Below are 25,007 nucleotides of genomic sequence, written 5' to 3'. Positions count from 1 at the left end.
TTGGGATCATCGTCTTGTTTCCTCACAATGTTTTGGCAAATCCTTTAGCTGTAAGACAGACAACCTACTTTGATATACAAAGCACTTTGTGGTCAACTTAATGACTCCGATGTGTCCAGGTCCTGTGGTTGCAAAACAAACCCAAATCATTAACCCTCTACCACCATGCTTGACAGTTGGTATGAGGCGTTTGTGCTTATTTGTTGTGTTTGTGTTTTTATCAAATGTAGCACTGTATTATGGCCACACATCTCCACTTTGGTCGTGCATGTCCAAAGAGTCATTATTCTAGAGGTCTTGCGGTTAGTTGCAACTTTGCAAACCTAAGCTTTTTCTTCTTTCTAGGGTGAAGAGGCTTTCAACACTTCCAAACAAACTGCAGTTGTTCAGTCTTTCTCTAATTGTACTGTCATGAACTTTAGCATTTAGCATGCTAACTGAGGCCCTGTTAGGATATGAGCTGCAACCCTTGGTTTCTTTCCAGTTTCTGTGAGGATTGCACAATCTGACCTTAGGGTGAATTTTCTCACTGTACAATAATGAACTTTAAATGATTGGGAAATATCCTCATAACCCATACAAGATTAATGGGCGGCAACAATTGCTTCTTTCCTTATTGGCGTTGTGTTACCACACACGTTAATGCTCCCGAAAACTGCCAAAACTTGCTTTTATAGAGGTGCTCACACTAGCTGATGATCAGTCAAGTGCATTTTATTAGCATCACCTGGCTGCTACTTAGCCTCTTAATTCCTGTGGAAGCAGCAAGGGAATACTTCATTTTCACACAATGCATTTTGGCTTAGGTTTTGTTAAATAAATAATAACATGATTTTGTAGTTCTTATGAGGTTGTAGTTCCCTAATTTGAAGACTTGTTAACGACCAGATTATTTTTTGATGGTTTCACAATAAGTAAAACCTTAGAGCTTTCTCATAATAACTGGATACTTTAACACTCTTTTTTATTTTTATTTTTTCCAACTAATTGATTTAATGTTCGCTTACATTATAAATGACCAAAAAGCCCTTCCACAGCGGTCGTTCCTCGGTCATTCAAAAGCACTTTTTTCAATTTCCAACATGACTTTTATTTTGATTTTTTTTAACAAACTGGAACACTTTATGCTATGTCACAAAATTACACAGTTAATACACACTAAGGTCAGCATTATTCAGCATGTCTGGTATGTTTTTACAAGCATTGAAACAGTACTGTACATAGCCTCACCACATCCATGATATAACATACAAACTGTCTGGGGAATAGTTACAGTTTCTTTAATATCTCAGTTTTATGCATGGAAAGTAAGCTGATGTAAACGTTTACTTTACATAGTTTACAAATATAAACAAACCTGCGGATACACATGTAAACTCACATTAAGTCGTTAAGGCCAGAGTGCACGGGATGCAATTACTGACACTTGTCATTGGATGCTTAAGAGCTCGCTGCGGCTGATTCTGCAGCGTAAACGCTGTGATGGGTGATGTTTCTCTGTCATTAGCGGCACGCCTTCTCCACGGTCTGCTTCATAAATGTGAATCCCTGCTGGTTGTCAAATCAGACTATTACTTCACTTCTTCTGTCCGGTTATGTTCTCTTGACACCAGCTAAGCATGAAGTCATACTTCAAAACTTTGCTCTCAACAAGTACGTGGTCAAAAAACTTGCATGATGTCATTTCGCCCTACAGTCAGTAATAGTCACTGCAGGTGCACTAGCCTTACAACATCCATTCAAAGTCCAACTTTAACTTCCCCAAACTTTGAAATAGGATAGACTGGCACTCAGGGAAACAGAGCTTATATGCTTCCAGCGTCTCCTTTACGCCTTCACACTGTCGAGACATATCCAAAGTTCAGTCTTCATATTAATAAACAACTCCAGCAGATGTTGGTGACGCAGTCTCGAGTCACCCATCAATGCAATTACTCCAATACATATTATTTTCTTAAAAACATGAATTCATAATTACAATGAATTGGTGCTATAGCGGTTTATGACTAGTGAGAAACCATGGAGCGATTTTCTTTGCAGAGCTACTTCTTGGAAACCCATCATCAAATCAGAGAAGTTTACCCCTCTTAAAAAGCTTCACTATACTTCTCTTTACCTACACCCCTGCAGCTGCATAATTTCACAAGAAAATGAGCCATAAGAGGAAAAATCATTAACATCAGCAAAAGATATTTCAGGCAGAGAGAATGGCTCAATGTGCTGCTCAATGATCAGAGCAGCCAGCAGGCTTTACAGCCTCCTGTGTCCGTCTCTATCGCTGCATCTCGCTCTCGCAGCATCTACAGTGCATGATGGTGAAGGCGCACTAAAAACACATCTCCTAAGGATAAAAGAAGTGAGAGGGTATGACAGCAGTAAATTGGCTTTTTCCTCCCCTGAGCCCTACTCTAGACTTCCCCTGCATGCTGAGCAATTTGAATTGTGCTGTAATTGCTTATGTTGCTTTTCTCTCCTCGTCATTTCTACAAAAGAATTTGATCTCATTACTTTTGCCTGTGGTTGAATTCGCAGCCACTCACTGCGGTAGGAATAATACTAAGTGGCGTGTTAACAAAAGAAAGGGAGCAGAGTGACTCGGTGCGCCAAACGCAAAGAACTGTATGCGACGCGACAACGCGTTGGTTTTACATTTCATCACTTTTTTAAATGAAGCCATTGCCAAAAGTGTTTCGTTTTTAGTGGTACAAAGCAGATTAAGTGTGGTGCGGCTCCCTATTAGCTCGTTGTGAAGTGGATTATCTTACTCTACCACAGTACGAAGGAGGGAGAGGAAGAGCCGAAGGGGCAGCAGAGAAACGGATGCGACATGGGTCATGAAAAAGAAATCAAAAGCCATGCTCATGCCTGGTTGCAGTGGAGTAGACTGGTTATGGTTTTTGGGAGCAAGTAAAGTGAATGTGGCCTTGGGCAATGTGCTTCTTGGTAAAAGAGGGGTTTCAGTGTGAAGCAAGCTCTAGATGGAGCATTTGCCCAGAGAAAACCTCTCAATTCACCCATGCTCTCATGTATCTGCTCGTGCTGTTGCCTTCCTTTCATTTGAGACAACTTGAGCACAGACAACATGGATACAGCGGGGCTACAGATATCTTTTAACATCTGAGGAGGCTCAAGAGGAAAAAACAGATAGAAAAAAATGCTGGGATACAAAACTAGAAAAAAGGAAAGAAAAAGTGTTATGAGTATTTACATTTCTTCTTGATGACAGTCCTCTGAGGTCCATTCTGAGTGCTGAGATGGATTTGACAGCAGTAGCGAGTGTAAAATGTAAGTGGAGAATGAGATGGAGGCTTCAGTAGCTCCAACACTTCCAGTCTATGATGAGCGCAGGCAGCAGCAGTAATGGATACACGGGCACTGCTTGGTTAGCTGCTCCCCGCTGGCTCCCTCTAGCACCCGATTCTGTGTCAGAGTCCTTCTCGGAATACGGCGGAATGACGTTGAATTCTTCGCTTGCCTCTTCCTCCTGCTCCTCTTCTTCGCTGTCCTCCATCTGCGGGAAGCACAGGAAGAGCGATTCTTTCAATTAACATGTGTGCTGGAGCATGGAGGAGAGGTCAGGAAGAGAAAGTCTACATTAACCCAGAATCTAAAGCACATGTAAAAATATCCTAAAGGCAAAAAACCTGGAAGCTAAGACATGACTTTTAGGTTAACAAAAGACAGAAAGTACATTTTGTTTGTGCAACTTGAAACTATCTATCTATATGTGTATATATAGATGTGTGTTTTTGTTGTCAGTTCTCAATGGTATTTGTACACTATTTTAAATTTTAAAAAAAGGTCAACCCCCAGGACGGGACCTATAGGATGTCAGAGAAGTGAAACGGGCAGGGCAACAGATACACAGTTATAGGAGGAGCTGAGAAGAGAGAACCACAGACAGGAATGAAAATTAGCAACTAGGAAGCCACGGTGAGGGAACGGCCACTGGTGAGCCACTGTCGCCCTGAGCATAGTGAGTGCTTAAGAGGTAGAACGAGGTCAAAAATGGAAGAAGCAACAAAAAAATCTGCAGTAAGCGACTTGATCATTGTAGCAATCACCTCAGAGCAATCACCTCCCCCAGAGTGGAGACCCATGCCAAAGGACTAACAAGTGCTGCACTAGCTTCCAAAACAACTTCCTTTGCTGTAGCCGGGGAAACTTTTCTTCTTCTGTGGTTGCAAATACTGTTTTATGATTTGGAGTTTTTATATCTACTGAATTGCCTGACAGCTTTATTCTGCTCACCATTTGATTTGGTAAGATTTTATATTTTTATGTCCTGTATTTCCATATTTTTGCTATTACACCCATGAGCTTGAAGTAAATTTGAATGTTTTATCTTTTTTATCGTTAATGTTTTTGGGATGATCCATTTTTTATTGTGAATAAATGATTTTTATCTACTCTTTAAGCTACCACTCTCTTGTCTGCTCCACTCAGTATCAAAAGAAAAAAGGAGATGTGTGGTGCTGATCTGTGGATCCTTACTGAAACCTAATAATAGTTAGAGTACAACTGTTGACAGTTTTCAGTTTGCTGCAATAGAAAAATGGAACACACCAAGACCATCAGACCATAAAAGTAAACTTTAACTTCTACTTTTGCTAATAGGAAGTTGGGAGAATTGCAGTTGTAATATATTTGTCCTTCACATGACGTAAAATGTGCAAGTGTATGGTTCACTGTCTCTCTGTGTTCGCACTGTCCAAGGTAAGTCCTGCCTTTTCCACTATAGCAAGACAGGGCTGTCAGCATATATAAAGATTGGCAGGTGTAGGCTGAATATAATTACTGGTTGAACCGCTGTTTTTATACAAAAACCAAATTCTGTTTTCATCCATATTTTTCAAAGGTTTGTGCAAGTAAATCTTTCCATGTTTGTCATTGGCTGATTGGTCACATGCTGTTAACACTGCCTCTCATTGCTAAATTAGGAAACTGCAGATTGCCTCACTGAGTTAACAAACACCTTCGTGTGACTGCTTAGCCTGATTGTCGATGTTGGAGTTAAACCAGAGGAGGAAAAGATATTTGGGGTATGCAAAAGAACTGACCTTTGCCCTCTTTTGCCTTTCAGCCCCTCCCCACAGCGAGGGAGTCTACACACAGAGTCGAATCTGTAAAGATGATCATTGCTGATACATAGCATATAGCATGTATATAAGGTGCGCTACAACCTGTAAGGCTTTCTACTCAAATTCTATGACCTAAAGTACAAATAGGCAGTTAAACTACGATGAAGCACATAACCCAGCTGTCCTTGACAGATTAGTAACACTCCAAAAATTACAATTTAAATGTAAAAATGAGGATCATAAGAACCCAAGACTTCTAGTAAGCCTGGTCCATTATTAATATTAATGAAATTCTATAAAATCACATTTAGGAGTCCCACCAGTAATCTCCAATTTGTCGTGCAAAAGATTTAAAAAGTCAAAAGCAGCACTTCTCTGAGGTAAATGTGCACATTTTGCCCAACACTTGGGATGAGGGATCTTGCTATTTAGGCTTTTCCAATGTCTTCTGTTTCCTCATGTAATCTGTTTTTGACTGTATTTGTATTTCAGGTCCCCGGGGAGCTATATCAGCTCTGCCCAGGCTTTTGTTTCATCATTTCATTGAAGATAGTTCTTTAAAAGTCTGGCTGTATGTTTGGGGTCGTTGCCTTATGCCGCAGGAAAATTTGGGACAAATGAGATGTCACACCATGGAACTATGTGATGGATAAGAATATAAAACGTGAAAATGAAAATTTACACAGTCAGGACAAGTCAGCAGGCAGAAAACTCCCACATTAGCTCAGTATTAGTACATAAATGTATGCTGGGCTTTCTCTGGTCTATGCTTTTGATGTGAAGCAGCGTACAGAAGCAGTGGTTTTCACTTTTTGACCATAGAGCAACATCTACTGATGACCTGGGTGTGATCTTTTTTCAGTAAAATATTAGGTTATTCACAAAATGTTGCTCTCTGTGGATTGTTTAAAGCTATTTGTACAAATAAGAAAGAAGCAGAGCTTAATATTAATAACCCAGATAACATTTTACACAACTTCTCCTTCAAGAGTTCACATTCAACAATCTCTCACTGCTGTATGACTTTCTGTGCTATATATTTTTCCTTTGAGAAAGCCCTGAGTTACAGCGAAGCCTCCATTCAAACACAGCCACAGAGGGTTGTGAGGGCACACTGAATGGAAAGAGACTGAGTCCTCACCTCGGATCCTTACTTTAGTTTGGGTTTTACTTTTGGTCTTGGCATTTCACTGCATTAAAAGTACGGAAGGAAACTTGTAGCACAGTCATCTATCCATTTTTTCATTCAGGTTTTCTCAAATCAGTGCATCGATAAAAGCATCAAAGGAGATGTGGAGTGATGCTGCAGAGTTTCACTTTGGTGTATCCACGAGAATTCATAATCTGACCTTTTTCAGTGAAACTCCAGAAATGAACTGTGCATCTCGATGTCTTCTAAATCTACTAGCGGCGGAGTTTCTGTGCTACGAGGGTGGGTGGCTTGGGATAGGAGGAAAAGAAAATGAGGAATTAGAAGGATTAAACTAGTGAGAGAATGGAGACTATGAAGCAGATGGGTGTGCATACATGAATATTAAAAGTAAGGGCTGAGTCTGCTACTGCAAACACCTACGGCTAATCCTAGGCCACAATGAGAGGTGTGGATAGGAGAGAGAGGGAGGGAAGTAATCTGAGTTTATACAAGGAGCTCCGGAGCCCGGCACACTGCGATAGTCCCACTTAGGTGTTATCACCTGATACACAGGCGACTGCCTCTTTAGCTGAACTGGTACCACCAGCATATGGCGCAGAGAGCACAGACAACTTACACTGTCGAATTCAGGAAGAGTGTTAATACTGACGTGGACCTTCTCCTGGTAGACGTGTGGGGAGGGCTGAGAAGTTGGCATGGGAGAGTTTTCCACAGGAGGAGGTGCGGAGATTCCCATGGAGCTGATGGCACTGCCTAAAAACAAAAGCAGCAGGGGAAATCTTCTTTAGCTTCACATCATTATTCATCCCTGAAGCATCACCCAAAAAAATTTCTGTGACTTTTCTAAGCATAGTTAGAGCCATTAGCTCTGAAAACACTGTGCAAAACTGTGCATGAGATATGAGCCTCTCTTTTTTGCTTTTTGTTTTTGTGGCACGGTAGTGCACCGTTTAGCACATTCACCTCAAATCATGAAGGTTCTGTTTTCAAACCTGCTACTCTGAGACCTCTGCGTGTAAAGTTCTACCTGTGGCTACTTGAACTTTCTCTGCGTGCTTCAGCCTTTTCCATCAGCCATCGGATGGATTGCTGTGAAATTGGTACATATACCCACATATCCCTTGGCATGAGTTCTGATAACTGAAATTTCCTGACTTTTCATTTAATGCCACCTTTAAGTCAAAACCTTGTACAATATTTCTGTTGGCTCCCTACATATAAAATGGGATGAAAATAATCTAATTTCACATCTCTTCTACACATTCCAAATGTTATTTTAGCTAAATCCCACAGAGAACCTCCTGGCTGCCAAAGACAAGAAAATATCTGCTTTGGTGTGAACAATTATTCCAGAAATTAGCTGGGTCCATGCCACATGTTACCAAGCAGTTCTGATAAATGGTAAATGGCCTGTATTTGTATAGCGCTTTACATATCCAGTCATCCACCCATTCACACACTGATAGTTGAAGGACAGTAAATAAAATACTAAAATATTCAAATTAATATTGCAACTGTTTGTATTTGTGGTGAAGTCATTAGTGGTTGTACAAATACTTGTACGTATATGTAAGTATATTCATGTGAAAGAGAAGGTTTTCACAGGACTGCATGGTATCCTGTGATCCAGGTTGTAGGGATAACTGTAGCAGTAGTAACTTAAAGTAATTGTTTTCTGTATGACTTTGTCAGTCTCTCTTTTTAAAAAAGCGGCTTCCTGCTGGTAACCCCTCCAAACAAGCCACACTCGTTCAGGCTTTTTCTAATAGTGCTGTCATGAACTTTAACATTTAGTATGAGCCCCGTAGAGTAAAAGATGTAGCTCTTTGATTTTGTGCAGTTTCTGTGAGCGCTGCACAGTCTGACCTTCGGGTGAATTTATTGGATGTCCACTCCTGGGAAGATAAACACACACCTGAATGCTCCACACCAGCAAACCACCAAAACCTTTTTTAGAGGTGCTCACATGTGCTGATGAGGAATTAATCAAGATTAGCAACACCCAGGTGCTACTTATCCTGTTAATTCCTATGGAGAAAATGATAGTGTAGTTCGTTTTTCACAGTAATACATAGAGTGCTAAGAAAACTTTCTTTTTCACATGACTCCAGTTATTGCTTAAACACTTTTAAGTCATTTCTTATGCTGCTTTTTGCACTAAAAATATTACCGGTGTAATGTTTTAAATTTATATTTATATAAACATGAATATTTTTTGCTGTGGGATATTCTAGCTTCAACCTGTCAGACATTGGCTACAGGGTGGGATATATAAAATGCACATCCTTGAAACTAGTCATTGTAATATTTGGTATATGCTGCATTTGGTTTCTTTCTTTTGCGTGTTCACTCAGCTACTTTTATCTTAAGCCCAAGTAATTGGATGCAGGTGACCAATGACTGCTGTGTATACTAGACATGTATTGACTGATTCTTGGCTGGACAGCACTTAATGTTTGATCATATTTTACTTAAGAGAACGTGTCTGGCCTCTAACAATTATTCTTGCTCTCTTATTAGAGTACAGTACATCAGTAAAAATTGTTTCTACTGTATTGTACTGCAATTTTTTTAATTTTTTTTTACTTTTTACAGTTTTCTTTATACTTACACAGCAGCAAAATGAGATACTACCCTTCCAGCCATTCTGATTTGGCAACAGTTCAACAAGAAGCCACATTATATTTATCAGATTTAGTGAAAGGATTTATTGACTCCACAAAGCTTGGAAATCAGATTCACATTTGGCAGCCAGCCACACACCAGGGATGATGTCTCTTGCCACTGATTTATTTATAAGAAAACATTATGGTTCAATGGTTTGCCATTTCAATCATCAATTATGACCCACCTAATTTGAATTCTGTGTTCATGCACATTTAAAATGCTCACTTAGATCAGCATGCCTACATTCGTTTAAATAATACTCTAAAAAGTAACATTTCCTCGGTCATTATGCTGACACAGGGTGATTTGTCAGATACAAGATACTTAGCGTAAAGATGAGCAGTGTGTTTAAATTTTGATTTGTAAGATGCATCAGCTACTTGTGCTTCCATTTAAATTTACAAGAACTCCTTCAAATAACACAAAATGTAGAAAAAAATACTATTAAAAATAAAATCAACATATATTACCAAATCCTCAAATGTGAATGTCAATAAGCGTACAGTAAATGATCAAAAAGGTACACTGTTTCTTCAAGTTGTGTTTTTACAGTCTCCTTAGTTAAGTTTAAACTTCCTGAAACTGAAACTTTGAAACACACCTGACTCTCTGAATGTTCATGCACACTTTTATTTTCTCAGAATGACCAGGACATACTCATGCCACAGCTTTGTTTAGCCTATTCCTGATGGCTGTGAAATGATAATGACACGATGCTTCCATAAGGAGTTGTAGTTGCATAAATACAAACAAAATATGGGTCATTGTAGCCCATTGCAAGGTGGTTGCTAGGCAACATCATGACACTATAATACATAAATGTATAATTCAGTTTTTACAGATATATACAAATGTTATTGTGAAATTAAAATGACAGGATGCTTGCATAAGGTGTTATAGGTGCATAAATGCTAAAAACAGGTCCTTTTAGACCTTTGCTAGCTGGTTACCAGGCAACCTCATGGTGTTACAATATATAATACATAACTGATGTTTTGTGGATATAAATGAAATGTCACTGCTGTGAAATTAAAATGACAGGATGCTTGCATAAGGTGTTATAGGTGTATAAATGCTAAAAACAATATTTTCTTAGCATAGACAGCAATACCCTGTTGCTAGGCGGTTGTCTTGCAACCTCATGGTGTCACAATATATATTACATAACTGAATTTTTGTGGATATAAATGAGATGTTAAAGTTAAAATGACATGAAGCTTACATAAGGTGTTATAGGTGCATAAATGTTAAATACAGGTCATTTTGGGCAGTTGCTAGGTGGTTTTTAGCATGGTGTCATAATATATAATAATTTAAGTTTTGTGGATTTGAATTAGTTATTGCTGTCATAAAGTAAAAATGATGTAATGCTTTTATAAATTTTTATAAATGCATAAATACTAAACACAAGTCATTTTAGCCCATTTCTAGCTGGTTGCTAGATAACATGATGACATCATAATTTCTGAGATAGATAAGAACCTTAAGGTGCCTAAGAGGTTCCTGTGCGCCACGTTTGGACGCTTAACTCCTGATCATGTAGGAGGAGTGGGCAGAGAAAGACAGAGACACAGAGACGGAGATTTTGTGTACTAGAGGAAAATCCCAGATCTTAAATTTTATTTGTCTTGAACTGTTTGGTTCTCACAAACTGTTGTGAGTACTGCTTTTGTTAGAACATTTCTGGTATCAATTTTTTTCCTTTGGATAAAAAGCTGTAAAACTGTGCTGTGCTGCCTTCCCTTCCCAGCCTTATTACATCGTACTCACGCAGACAAATATTGTTGGTGAACATCTGCAGGATGCGCTGACAGCCCTGCCATTCATTCCCACTGCCTTCGCATGTGCACCACTGGGACACCTCTGTACTGCTGTTGCTCACGTAGTTGGGAGTCATGATGGTTCCTGGTTATAGAAAGAAGACCAAAGTCATACTGCAGGCACAACTTTATAAACTTTTAAAATCATATTTCCTTCAGACCAAGAATTTTATTTTCAGCACACACCTCTATGAAAGGTAAGACACAGACTACTAACGGTATTAGATGCCCTGCAGGTATGGTGTCACCAGGTTCCCAGCTCTAGATATTGATAATTTCAGGTACACAAAATTACATTTTGAGTGTGAGGAATGAGTGAAAATAATATTTCCCACATTATTTTGGTGAACTGCTGGAAACACTGTTTTTGAATCTGCTGCCGCTGTTATAAGTGATGCTATAAAGAGTAGCAGCTAAGGACCATTTGTGAACCCCTGTAGATTTATTTTGCATAATGAAAATTACACATACCGAATATCGCTGCTAAACACCTATTGGAGGAAGTTCTGTTTGTCAGATTCTGTCTGGGTTTTTTTTCTGAGCTATACACTCTTTCAGCCTCTTCCACCTCTTTAATTTGTTTTCCTCCGTCTCACCTATGAGTCCAGCATAAGCCTTCAGGCACATGGTTCTGCGTTCTCGCATACAGCCAGAGGCAGAGAGAGGGGAGGGCTGGCAGTTATGCTGGAAATCAGCAAAGCGGGATCTGAAACACAAACGCGCACACATACACACACACAAGAAGAGAAAACAGTTTTTCATGTGTCAGCACAGAGAAACAGAGTGTGCATTTTAAAAGTGTTTTGACAATTTCATTTCGGGATTCAGGGTTGTGCTGAATGGAAACAACAAAAGCAACACAAACAACGACATAGTATAGGAGCTCAACCCACTAGAGAAAGGGATACATGAAAACTGCCTGGTACTTTAGTAAAGCTTCAAAAAAAATGTAGCTTTCTAGCACTCTGACGCCACCTTCTTTTCTGCAAAAATGCACACACTGTTATTGTCAGTGCTGACAGATAATTTGAAAGGTGTGCAAACCATACATTTTGCAGGTAGATGATGTCTTTTAGGTTTGCAATCAACCCTTTCCACAATGGAGGTGCAGCCCATATGCCGTGTGCATTACTGAAACATAACCCGCTGCTTGTTTCTAGAATGCTGCATAGGTTAGCACGCTAGACAAAGAGACTGCTTGATGCTACCGCAATTAAAAGTAATGAAGCATTGTTGTGCTTCATTACTTTTGTATAAAAATCTGAGTGAGTCTATTGACTCACTGATTTAAAGCTGGAGTTCAAATTTAAAACTTTTGCTGATGACAACTTCTTGAGTTCAAAATTCCCACGACTCTCTCTTATGCACTTTGTGCTGTTTGGCCTTGCAGTTGTTCTTTTACTTAATCTTCTTTTTCAGCTTTCATTCATTCATATAAAAAGTATCGCCAGGCTAATGAAGTTAATGTATTAAATGTGCACAGATACAGTCATTTGCAGCTGCATCATTCAAAGCTTTTATCAATAATCAACAGCAGATCTATAACACTGTACATTAAATGATGTGAGGTGTGTTTTGGTGCCGTTTCCACACTCTGCAGTATAGTAACACATGTCAGCAGGAATGAAACAGGAGAACCTCCGTCGGCGTAACTTTGTGCTGAACATTGGGGGGGTCAAGATCTCGGTCTAAATAAATAAATAAATCTGGGTAAATTCCCATATGATTAAACATGCAGCTATTTTGCTGGTAATAACTGAAATGAGTAAAGGAAATCAACAGCCTATTTATGCAAGATAATTCATAATTTTATTGGGGGGGTTATATTGGTTGGGTCTGATTATTGGGGGGGTCATTACCCCCCCTAACCCCCCTGAAAATTATGCCCCTGAGAACCTCATATCTCTTTGTTCCTCATAATGCTGTATATTGAAAGTGTGAGTGTTGCGTCACCGTCTACTAAGTCTCAAGTAGTTTACTCTATGGACACTTTGTTAGGTACACCTTGCTAGTATTCGGTAGTACCCCCCTTTTCGTCTTCACTGCTGCCTTAATCTTTCATGGCACAGATTCAACAAGGTGCTGGAAGCTTTCCTCAGAGATTTTGGTCCATATTGGCATGAAAGCGTCACACAGTTGCTGCAGATTTGTCAGCTGCGCATCCATGATTTGACTCTTCTGTTCCACCACGGATGGGTCATATAAATACAGTGATGTCATGTTCAAGAAACCAGTTTGAGAACTGAATCAGTTTGAACTGTTGATATAAGTCATGATAGAATCATGCTTTTATTCTGTTAATGTCATGTGAATTTTGCAGCACTGAGACTCATCAGAGCATGCAACATTTTTTCTCTGAGCTGCTTCCTTGTGAATGGCTGATTACATCCTCGTGTTTACAAGCAGGTGAACAAGTGGACCTAACAATGCGTCTGGTGAGTGTTGTTATATCCATTTAAGAACAATAAGTAGACAGCGCTTGAACAAAAACTGCCCTCACAAATCATCCTGATGAGCAGCGATGTAGCTTTGAATTCTGAGTCACTGGAAGTAAACTGGTCCAATCTTTTGCTCCCACTTCTGTATCTGTAAAAAGCTTCCTCAGTGGTTATGACCCCACAGGACCTGTCACCTGCTTATATTTCCCTACGAGCAGACAAGAAAGGATACGGTACATTCAAGGCGTAAAATATTTATATTCCGAGACTTTAATCTTTGAGTTACAATGCAACAATGTGCTGAAAACCCACAGGTCCTGGCATTAATATGGATGTAACATTCATATCTACCACCTGCCTGAGCACCGTTGCAGACCAAGCACCCCCATGCTAATACCACTCTCTGTTGGCAGCATGACAATATTCCCCAAAAACCACAAAAACTGCTCAGGAAAATCCCAGAATAATACAAAGAGCTGAAATCAACAGCACAGCCTCCAAACCTCCCACATTCAAATTCAAACAAGCATCGAAATTGGGATCTAAAGATGCACCGCATCAAGTCTTACCACAGGCCAGAACAGGACTCAAAGGCACCACAGGACACTTCAAAATATCTTGTGTCCATGCACCAACAGGTCAGAGCTTATTTAGTGGCACAAGTGGACATGGACAACATTAGCTTTTAATTCCACTTTAAGTCCAAAAGCAAGGGTCGTGCAGTGGGTCTGGTATGTTCAGGACATCTTGGATTGTATCATCTGAATGACATGCTAAATCACATCTGGGAAAAGCAGACCTGGTGGATGAATTTTGTCAATCAAAAAAGCATTTACAGCTTCCATTCACTTTACATTTAGTTACATTTATTCCCCTCACTAGTAATCCGGGGGGTGTATCTCATACATATCACCCTTGAAGGACTGCATGTTTGTGCTTTAGGGGAGAGATTATTTAATTAACTCATTCATCAGTGAAGGGGAAATTTTATTTGCAGCAGTTCTGTTGATACTAACAAAATGGGAGATGCTCATCAGAATGCAGCTCACTGGTGCCACTAGTGTTTAAAAAGACAGCACCGTGTGTTTGATGTATCCATGTTTGAGGACTGTGTCGAATCATTACTTTGTGGTTAACTTTGCAAATATTTCTGACTCATTTTTCAATGCTTTTTCTGTTCTGTGTCCATACGACGAGCCCTTAATGTTCCGCATCAGTCTACTCAAACAGCCATCTTACCTACACAGCTCATCTTTGGAGCAGTAGTTCTGAAGGCTGAGGCAGTTGGGCTTGCCCGCCCTCTCCTCCCCTCTCACATTCTCCTCATAAGAGCATGACGGGACGATGGTTTTCCTCCGGCGCTCCCCACACAGTGTGTCAGAGCAGGGACAGAAGAGCAAAGCGAAGCTGTACTCCTCTGGCACGCGCTCCAGGAAGCGCCGCAGGGCTTTGTGGCATTTCTGGCGGTTACAGCTGTTGTCAGAGACTGTTGCTCGCTTGGTGCAGGCTACAACATATTCTGACCGCAGAGAGCCACATTTCTCGTACAGGCCACAGTCCTGTGCCGCCTTCAAGCACTGGTTTTGACCATCCATAGTATTAGAGGAAGCTGGGGGGAGGGATTTGGGAGGAAAACAGAGCAATGTATACCCAGGAAAATCAAAAATGGCATCTAAATCTAATTTTGGGAGCAAAATCACAAAAACGTTCATCTCTACCTGACATGATGGAGGCCATACGCGACATCTCGATGTTTCTCACCAGGTTTAACTTCAGTTCTTCATATGGAGACACTTCATACTCATCATATGCTAAAAAGGCAGAACAAAGACCACATCTATGACCCAGCTGAGAATTCAGCACATACAGACATTAAATGCAAGCATCAAACCCACCTGCGAATCTCACAGTCCAGTAGACCTTGAGGCAGTGCTCTTCCCTACGAGAGCCACGCTGACACTTGCAAACTTGGAGGGGGCGATAGCGCTGCAAGGAGTTCTGGGCCTCCAGGCACTCCAACCGCGCGTCTGCCCTGAGGGGCGCCACGGCTTCCTCGGCCGCGCAGTACTCCAGCAATCGATAGATGGCCATGCAGGACTGCTCCTGGATGCATCCCTGCTCGGCCACCAAACAGTCTACGGATGCAGATACTGTCACGCTACCTGCAAGAAAGGTTAATGTCGTAAGTGGTGAAAGCTGCATGTTGCCAACATTACTGGGTTTATTGTCCCACCATCCAGTACTAAATAGGCTTTAATTAAGGCAGCAGAGCCAGGTGAGTGCACTCCATAGGCACTCAGCAGGTTATGATAATATCCAAAAAGGAAGATAAAATTGAAACTACACAAGAGCAATAGAGCAAAACCTCAGATCTAATCAAAGAGACTAAGGAGAATAATTTACCAACACTACAGGAGTATGTTATGGCTATAATCATTTTCAAATTATTTCCTCGTCTTCCCAGTGGGCATCGTAGTTGAATTTTCTTCTTCTGGTTTCTTTTTTTCCCCACACAACTTAAAAGTAAATCTTTGACTTTTTTATCAGTTTATTGTTCAGCACAATATTTGCACCAGTGGGAGTTACAGCATGTCCTCTTAAGCTGTTTAGTATGCTTCACCTCAAATTGTAATACGATGGAGCTCATATACTATGAGTTAGCTTCATCTCTCTTAAGAGTTAACCATCTTTGCTTTAAGTGAGCAAAGATGAGAACTTAGCCAAATCTTTAGTAACCACTTCTGTTAGTCATATATTTCCTCAGCTTCTACATTCCCAACAACACCAAAAGGATTTTGCTCTCTAAATTAACATTGCCATACTGTTTGATTAAACTACTTAGTGGAGGATCCTACTGATGTTTTTGATGATTCATCCTATTAACTACCTCTTCATACACCCATGATGTATCCCATTAAACGCAACATTACTACTGCTGACAACTTTCCGAAGCGTAATTTCAAGATTGATTCCCCACCTTGGTTTCTGATTTCGCCGGATGTTCACACAGTTAAAGTTTTGTCTCTTTTATTTTGGGGGTCAAATCAATGTTATTGTCCGTTTAGAAATCTGTCCACACTTTTCTGTTCAAGTGCTTCTTTGAGGGTTTGGGAGTCAGCTTCCTAACTGCATTGCATTCAGACACTAGGAAGAAACTCTAAAAGACAACCGGGCATGTGGTGAGAAAAAAAAATCTGCTAGTTTCCTGGATCAGAAGGGATGCCATTCAACAGCCAGCCCTCAAGTCTTGGATGCGTTTTTGCTCTGCAAATACTTGAACCACCACCAAGAGAGTATTTCCGGAATTGGCCCCTCCTATGTGACAGTAATTGGCCAAAAAGTGAAAGTAGCTTTCTATAAACAAGCATGCATAGAAATATCATTAAAAAAAAGTTTATGAGAGGCAGTGAAAGCAGTGTAAAAATGTATAAGTTTAAATTACATAAAAGATTATACAAACCTGACTATCATCCTCTTACATGTGTCACACTGGTATTTATTAGGCTATGTTCAGATATGTGTACTTGTGAATGTCTTGCGCTGCTGTTGTTATTATTATAAGACACTTAAACAGCTTAGGGCAAATCCTTTTGCAGCAGAGTTCCTTCCATTTGGAACAAGCTTTTACTGATGCCAGACACCGTCTCCACATGTAATGCCAGAGACAAAACCAATTTATTCAGCACTATGCAGCACGTCACTTCCAGTTTTACCTTCACACTGAGACTCAATCTGGATATCACACTCAGACACTGAGTGAATTGAAACATCCACTATCAGGATATTCCCCCAGCTTATGTGCGCATTCATACAGCTGCTCCTGCAAAACATGCTACTTAAGGACGCTAAAGATTTGCATCAGCTGTATATGTATTTGTAGAAACATGCTGAATATCACCAACCACATTTCCTCTACATGTCAGAACAAAAAACACGTGGCTCCATTGTGATTAGGCATGAAGCATATTTTGATTGGCAATGTTCTGCCTCGAATGACTGCGAGTGATAAACTACAAATCATTTCATAATGCTGATTGCTGCTCAGTAAAAAAAAAAAAAACACAATGCAGGAAGGCCAAAGGCAGGCCGAGTGAGGCGAGAGAGAGTAAAAACATTTGTTTAAAGAAAAGAAAAGAAAAAGCAGTCTTCAAAAAAATGTATCTGAAGGAGCATTTCAGGAAATTAATTTTCTCAAATGTGACACATTATTGTCCCCACAAATTACACTTGATATACAGTCATTCGAGACTTATAAGGAAAATAGCTTGGATAGGCAATATGCACTCACTTTTCCCACTTTAGCTCATTAATTTTCTATATCCTGTCACTTTGTAAGTGCATGTAATGAATAGGCTGGCAGATATATAAAACTGGGTTGCACATAGAGTAAATCATCATGTTTAAAACTTAATGCATGCCTGCTAACAAATATCTGTACCCATTTCATACACACGTATACTTGTGATTCAGTACATTAACATTTACATCACATAAGCTCGTATGCAAACACACGCGGCATTGTGTTAGATTGGTCACACACTACGATTAAGCTCCTGCTGACTGGCGGCCCAAAGCGCGGCTGCAATCCAATTCTGCTGCTGCATGTTTTGCAATCTCAGGCGCCACATGAGGTCCACGTCTCACTTTGGCATGAGACATATCATAAACAGAAGCTATGCTTCATCGCCACAGCAGGAAAACTTCCAAAGCGACTGCTGGGACTCCATAGGGTGAGGTGGGGGTGGTGGATAGTAACACACAGGCCAATCAGTCATATTCACGGTTACAGCAAAGGTGATGATTACCTGTCTATCTGTGTATCGTGACGTCTCGATAATCCTACCAAAGTATTACATCCCAGCACTTTTAGCTGCAATTTTAGCAGGCTTTGTATAATCTCCAGTTTATTCATTATTCTTTCTCAGTGTTTGCTCCTTCAGGCTTACATTCGATAAAGACAGACTATCAGCAGTTTTACTTTGTGGGAACCTTTCATGGTGTAAGCTCACACATGCGCATACCAACACACATATACATCAGAGATAACAAAAACCTCTATGGAGTCCAGACCAGCTCTTTTATGCCTCGTCCAGCGTGCAGGTCAGAAGTTCATTTTTAGCATTATTTAACGCTATGCTGATAAAGAAGCACTAGGCTCACATTATGGGGGGTTTTTTTGGGACGACAAATTGCTACAGTAAACTTCTGCATTAAGGGAATTGTTGGTGTAAGCACGGGGTTTATGTTTTTCAGGAAAAAAGAAAAATAGAAAGAAAAGTAAGCGGGAGATTAATTACTGCGATATGGGAGCCATAATGCACTCTATTGATTTCTCACTGGGCTGATTAATAGAATTTGTGAGCTGATGAAGGTTGAAGCCATAAACGTCAAACCATACACCACATACCGACATTCACAGAGGGACCAACTGGGTTGGCAATTTTCTCTTCCGTCCTTTCAAACACATGGGATGGGCTGTAGAGCGTCCAGATTGTTGGGCAGTAATTTGACTTGAGAGGAGACCGTGGCGGGAGAGTGCGACTCTGATGTGAAATCTGCTCAGAGATTGTGACAGAAGGGACTTCTTGGAAGGAAGTCACAGACTCAAGGAGCAAATGGAAGCACAGCAACAAGATGGAGAAAAAGGAGAAACACGCTCACGGCTGCCACAAAGTGTTACTACGTGCACTCATTCACAAGCACACCAGTGGGATTCCTGTCTGACCTGTTCATGCATTTCTGCGTGCACGTAAAAGATTTTACTTGTTGTAACTGGAATTGTTGACAATCAGCAGCTACAGTTTTGTGTCAGGGAAAGTAGAGCTATAATTAAAATGCACTTATTCCACCATAAAAACACAAACACTTACTGCTCTTCTTGACCTTCTAGTGAGTACATTAAATAAATATAGATTAGGATTGGACTTTAAACAAACAAAAAAATAGCAGCTTGAAGATGTCAGCTTGTGTTTAGGTAATTATTAGTAGCAGTTAAACCACATATTCAACCGTGGTTTTATAGCTGCAATGACAACGATGAGGCTAATGTTCAATATCTCTATAGCCCTGTTTTGTTCATTAGCGGCACATTAAAAGGACGACAGTGTTGGCATGCTAGGGCTGACCCACAACCATGCTGGGATATTGTATTTCTATGAAATTAACTCATCAACTGACCACAAGACGTCATGCTAAAAACAAAACAAAACATGGGACTAATAAATGGGAGCGGATACCCCGCAGAACATTATGCTCAAATCATGATGTGTAATTTGAACACTGTTCCCTGTGCAGTGTGGTCAGAGCTGCTTCCTCAGGAAGGACACAGATGGTTGATCAGTGCTGATTAAGGCTTCAGTGGCTCCTTATTGACACAATCGTTTCCACTGAGAATTATGCAAATTCAAACAATCGGCTCAGCCTCCTCTAACATTAAGCCTTCTTTTAACATTAAACATATGCTTAACAGTTTGCACATATTCTCTTTGTTACGAGCAAAGTTTCGCTACTGCCCTGGGCAGCCTCGGTCGAGCAGTTCCTCTTAAAGAAATGGCAAAAGTTGGTTTTCTTTGTCTGTAATGGAAAGCTGACTTATTTAGTATGTGAACTCGTGCTGAGATGACTCTTATTTAACATGCTATTTCAAAGCATATGCATTTCCTTTAGATGTCGCTGGGTATTTGGGACTTATTAGTGCTCAAAGAAAAACATTTCAAAAGAAGCTGAAAACAAAGTTATTATTTATCAAGGAAACACAACAACAACCATACATTAGCCAAGCAACCACAGTACACTGCGTTATCTTTTTCTCCCTCGTCATTGTGCTTACATGCTTTTGTGGCCTCTCTGTTCTGCATTGTAGCTTCTTCCCCTTCAGTCACTTCATGCAGTTCTACCTGCTGCATTTATTTATTCTCTACAACCTATCAAGTCATCAAATTTTTCCACACCTAAAGTGTACAAGCCCCATCTTTTTTCCAGCAGCTCTCACAGCTGTGGCCACATGAGGACAACACTGATTGGTTTAGTAACATGTTACATTGACTTTAAAAAAAAAAAAAAAGTGCAGTCTTCAAAAAATCTGATCATTTGCCAACTTCTTTTCAAAAAGCTGTTTGTGGAACAACTCTTCACACCTCCTTAAATAAAAAACACACCTTGTTTAAATTACCTCGCATGTATGGGCAAACACCTCACCTTTCATTTTGCCTCAGTTTGTGCAACATAACAACACTAGTGCTGAAAACTTCCATACGGAGCCACTTGCTTAACCACTTTTGATGTACCAACCCAAAGAAAGACTCCAGGCCTGGGGGGCCCTCAGTAAGTGAGTCAGGAGTAAGCAAAGCAGTATTAGCTGCTCGACAGTGAGTTGTTGAGCAGCAGGTAAAGCTGTCTGAATCCAGAGGCGACAGTTCTGCTGGTGAGGACAAGAATAATCATTTCATGTTCGATATCAACAGCTACCCAGTGCATCTAGTACATGGATAATGTCTCACTTAATGAGCCGTGCCAGCGGATTGTGCAGCCACATCACGCAGGCAGCATCCCTCCGCTGTACACCAGGTAAAACGCATCAGGTGCTGCATCAGCCAGCTAGGGTGTCTGGATCTGTGTGAATATTTCAGGCTTCTGCCTTCTGCTGCCTGATGTAATTCTAAATTCCAACGTGCCAAGACATTTCTTGGCCAGACACACACACGAGCACTGACAGTTTCCATCGGGCTGTGGATTTTTTGTTTGTGCCATCAAGTGTGTGCGAGCGGCAATCAAGATGCAGTGCACACGTGAACAAATTGACTATTACAGCCAGTCATACATAAGTGACACAATTTAACGTTTAAGAAAGTGGGGCTTTTTTATGCTTTTAGCTTGACAGTGAGAAACCAGGTGTCATTCAGACCTACATTTAATTGCTATCCTTGATGTGATCCTTTTAATTAAAATGACTCCTTTAATGCAAAATGTCAAATAGATGCATATTCAGAGGAATTTCATATTTTTTATCTAAGGAATATTCAATGGGCTTCTTGCCAGTTTAATTTTTGTGTGCTGTCGTCCTAAACAAAACAGAATTACAGGCACAGGGAACATCAAGACAATGCCTGAGCATTCAGAGGGGAAGACAAAGAAATGCCTATGGCACGGAGAGAAGGATAAAGAGGCTGAGAATTGGATAAACCTGCGTGCATGAGGTGAAGTCAAATAGCCAAATAGAAACTCCAGGGAGACTAGTCCACCTAAGAAGTGGGTAACTTTACACAGCCTGAAAATAAGCCCTAATAAATTTGTGACAACCGTGTTATGGCTCAATCACATCCACTAAATGAACTACCAAAATAGCAGTGCTCAATCAGCAGTTGCAGCCTCTACTGGGACTTTAGCGATAATCCTCAGGGGCCTGGCAGCAAAGGGTCAAAGTCGGGTTAAATGTCACTCAACAATAGCCAGCTTTCAGTTTATATAGCTGGCAAACATGCAGTGTTTCCACATTCAAAGTGATTGCATGCATTATTTGTGGGCTTTCTTTCCATTGCACTATTCATTTGAGGAAAGAACCGTGGATTCAACAACATATACAAAAAATAACCCAGAGAATGACAATCAGATCATATCTTTGACCCAACAGATGATAGATTTTAAAGTCAGCTTTTAAAAGTCGGGACTTTTGTTCAAAGGCGTGAAAATTCTTAATCTATACCTATAGATGTTTTTCTCCTCTTCAGTCTTGGTGACAAACCTTTTGAGAAGGCCACTGTCATCATCTTGTTGGCGCTGCCATTGTTGAGGCCACCGAGTTGCACAAAGTCGGATATATTCCAAGGTAAAAATAACATTGCATGAAATGGAATACAGTTCGTAGGGGCCAGACTATTTAAACAGCAAGTCTGGCCAAACAGCCGTTTTGAAGCAAAGTAGCTCCACAACAGATTTGACCAAAACGACATTAACACCGAGACCAGATTCTGCACCGATTACACTTTTTTTTTTAATGACGTTGATTAACAAAATTAAAATCCAATAATTTCTCTTGCAATCAGGTATAATGTCAGAAGTGAACATCAGTGCAGACTAATTTGCATGTGTAATGATTCGTATCTCGATTAATTAGCACTTGAAAGTAGCTGCTTTTCTTGGTGTGATTCCACCTAAGTGCGTGGCAGGTGGGCTTGAAACACTATGATGTTCTGCGTGTCTGAAGGCTCTGACATTCACGAGAAAGCATTCATCATCTAATGATACAAATCTCTAATGGGCAGCCTCACCTGATGTTATCTGAACATTCCCGGATGCCGAGAAGGATGAACCTCCTGTACTTGGAGCATAATCCAACAATTACACTATTTGCATGCATTTGTGCAGTGAAAAGCAGAGGGTGGGCGGTGGCTGTGTGTCCTGCGGTCTGTGTTACATTAGATCAAGAACAATAGATCAAGATACATGACATGTAAAGAGCCACAAGCTCTGATGTACATGTCACATTTTTCAAAAGAAAGATCAAAATGGATATATCTCTAAACCAGCAACCACAGACCAACAAGCTTTACGCTCCACTGAGATGTCCGACCACATTATTGACTTTAGACAATATAAAGGCACTTGGCAGAAGCTTAATGTGTGTTCACACTGCAAATTCACGGAGCCTGCTGAAATGTCAGATATTGCTGAGAGGTCTCTCTTGAGTTGATCTTCACAAAAGACAATGACTGCTCGTGCTGTGACACTAAATGCTCTCTTTTGTTACTTCTATTAAGTTGTGAATGTCAGATTTAATCCTACAGCAAATTCACTTCCATTGCACATTTTATGAAATAAAGGAAGAAAGGTCTATTGTCTCAGACCTGAACACATCATCCACATGTAATATCTGAACTTCTGCTAGCTTTTGTATTATTTCGTGGACCTGTGTAGTTTTATTCTGAAGGCTGTCCCAAAAGTTTCTCTTAAACCTGGAATACAATGCAAGACTATTTATGAACCTGCGTCCAGCCAACGTTTATTCTCCTTCTCATGCGTGGACAAAAAGTCTTTCTCCCTTTATGAATTTCAATATCAAGCCAGCTACCGCTCGGGTCACACAGATGTAGGCAATATACAAAAATAATAACAGAACATCAGCAAAACAAATTTAGCTCCGGTGTCTTCGTGTGTATCTCGGCTTGGGGCTTCATACTCTCTAATATGCTGCTATTCGTTCATACATTTGCATGAAAAACACGCACGCACGTACCCGCACACACATGCACTTTCTTATTAAAGTTGCCGGTACTGTCAGAAAATATCTCTTCCAAAAGATCCCAGCTTTGCATTATACACCGCGATATGGCAGTCTAAACGGGTGATTAAAATCTCACTTCAAAATCAGAAAGGTGATGCTTACCATGAGAGAAAACATTGAGCAGAAGTCCAACGATTATCATCCTGCCCGGTGACATTGGATAGTTAGGGATTAGGAAACTCGCACCCGGCTCACTGCAGCTCAGTGACCCGTCTCCTGCCACATCCAGCCTCCCCTGCCGCTGCGCCCTCACGGACTGACTGACTGAGGCTGATCGGATGGTCTAGCAGCCTATACAAAGTTGGCAAAAACTGAACAGGAGCGATTCAAGTTCTCGCGATTTTTGTTGTTCCATTTATTTTTCGGATCCCGGTTATATTGATCTCTGTCGGACGCCAATTCCAAAATCATTTATCCACAAAAGAAGAAAGAGAGAGAGAAGAAAGTTTCTCTGCAGCTGATCGCGACAAAGCTCCCATCAGTCACACACCGTACCGTAACCTCCCGAGCGCGAGCTGTGTGGCGTTTGCGCTTCTGCTTCCCTGGCAGCTCCACAGTTGTCCAGCCAGAGTTGAGAGCAGACTGAGACTGCACGGTGCAACTCTTGTTAAAGGCGCAATGTGATTGGCCCAATGCAACGAGCGATTGTGGCCAAAGGGACGTGAAAATGTTTCCAGTGGGAGAACAGCTGGGTCCCAGAAGGAAAATATGGGCATCAACTTTATGGACAACGTGCATCTGTTATTGAGGTTACACGGGGGGAAAAAGTTAGCACCATTACTGTGAATCTACTCAACTCTTCACGTGTTGTGTTTAGTTTTTGATGGTCGGTTGTGTTCAAAGCATAGCTCCAGTGAATGAACATGAATGCTTTCGACCTTGACGCTTATAATAGGCTTTTGTGCCATGCCAGGCTGCATTCAGAGGAAATCTGAGGAAGACGAACCTTTGTTTCCGTTTGGACTATATGTCCACGGTTATAAATCGTTTTGGGTTTTTTGTTTCCTCCACAGCTGCCTTAAATTAAACAGCTCTCATCCTTTCCATCGAGACTGGTCTGCAGTTCAGGCTTTTCCCATTCATATCAGTTTATAGCAGGAGTGGAACTGTGAGATCTTAATTTGTTCCAGTGCTGTGGCTGATCTGTGGGGGGAATGTGGTTATCCACAGAGGAATGAATTCAGAAATACTAAAATAAGACTGCTCACCTGTAACGCTAAGGTGATTTCACTCCCTTGTGTTTGTTATTGCACGATTCCGTCTTTCATTATTTCCTCAACTTCTCTCACTTTCAGTATTTTACAAAGATTTGTAGCATCGTTGAAAAGCTTTCAAGTATAGCATCCACTTTTTTAATAAATTGCTTTCTTCTTCTTCTTTTTACTTTAAGGTGTTTGTTTGTGGTTTCGTGGAGTTCACAAGCCTATATGTTTTTTAAAAAATGCTCCACTCAAAAAACATGATTAAATACACCCACAGCTGCCTCTCAATAAAGGCGAACAAAAGCAATTTGAAATTGCAAAGTGCGTGCAATTGACCTGCTGTCCTCACTGTAATTAAAAGCAGAGG

At 40.6% G+C, this 25,007-nt stretch overlaps 1 protein-coding gene across 2 annotated transcripts; it reads right to left on the bottom strand.

Annotated features, from left to right (window-relative positions):
• Window positions 1-1,065: 1,065 nt before the first annotated feature.
• On the bottom strand, window positions 1,066-24,058 carry LOC146565613 (GDNF family receptor alpha-4-like). Of its 2 annotated transcripts, none has more exons than XM_085288889.1 (8): window positions 23,541-24,058; window positions 15,055-15,321; window positions 14,878-14,970; window positions 14,399-14,768; window positions 11,318-11,427; window positions 10,672-10,806; window positions 6,884-6,987; window positions 1,066-3,511 (listed from the first exon to the last, which is right to left on the bottom strand). In XM_085288889.1, exons 1-8 carry the CDS (start codon window positions 23,593-23,595, stop codon window positions 3,311-3,313), a joined length of 1,335 nt encoding a protein of 444 aa, XP_085145015.1. In that variant the 5' UTR covers window positions 23,596-24,058; the 3' UTR covers window positions 1,066-3,310. The 2 variants fall into 2 exon arrangements, with proteins under 2 accessions (XP_085145015.1, XP_085145014.1); XM_085288888.1 differs by having other exon boundaries at window positions 6,851-6,987; window positions 23,541-24,053.
• Window positions 24,059-25,007: the final 949 nt, after the last annotated feature.

The sequence above is a fragment of the Mchenga conophoros genome, linkage group LG10 (assembly GCF_057382185.1).
Source record: "Mchenga conophoros isolate Kocher_MC1m ecotype Shallow Benthic linkage group LG10, M_conophoros_male_GT1.1, whole genome shotgun sequence".
Taxonomy (NCBI): Eukaryota; Metazoa; Chordata; class Actinopteri; order Cichliformes; family Cichlidae; genus Mchenga; species Mchenga conophoros.
Note: the sequence above shows the minus strand (reverse complement) of the source record. Positions and strands in the feature narration are given on the sequence as shown.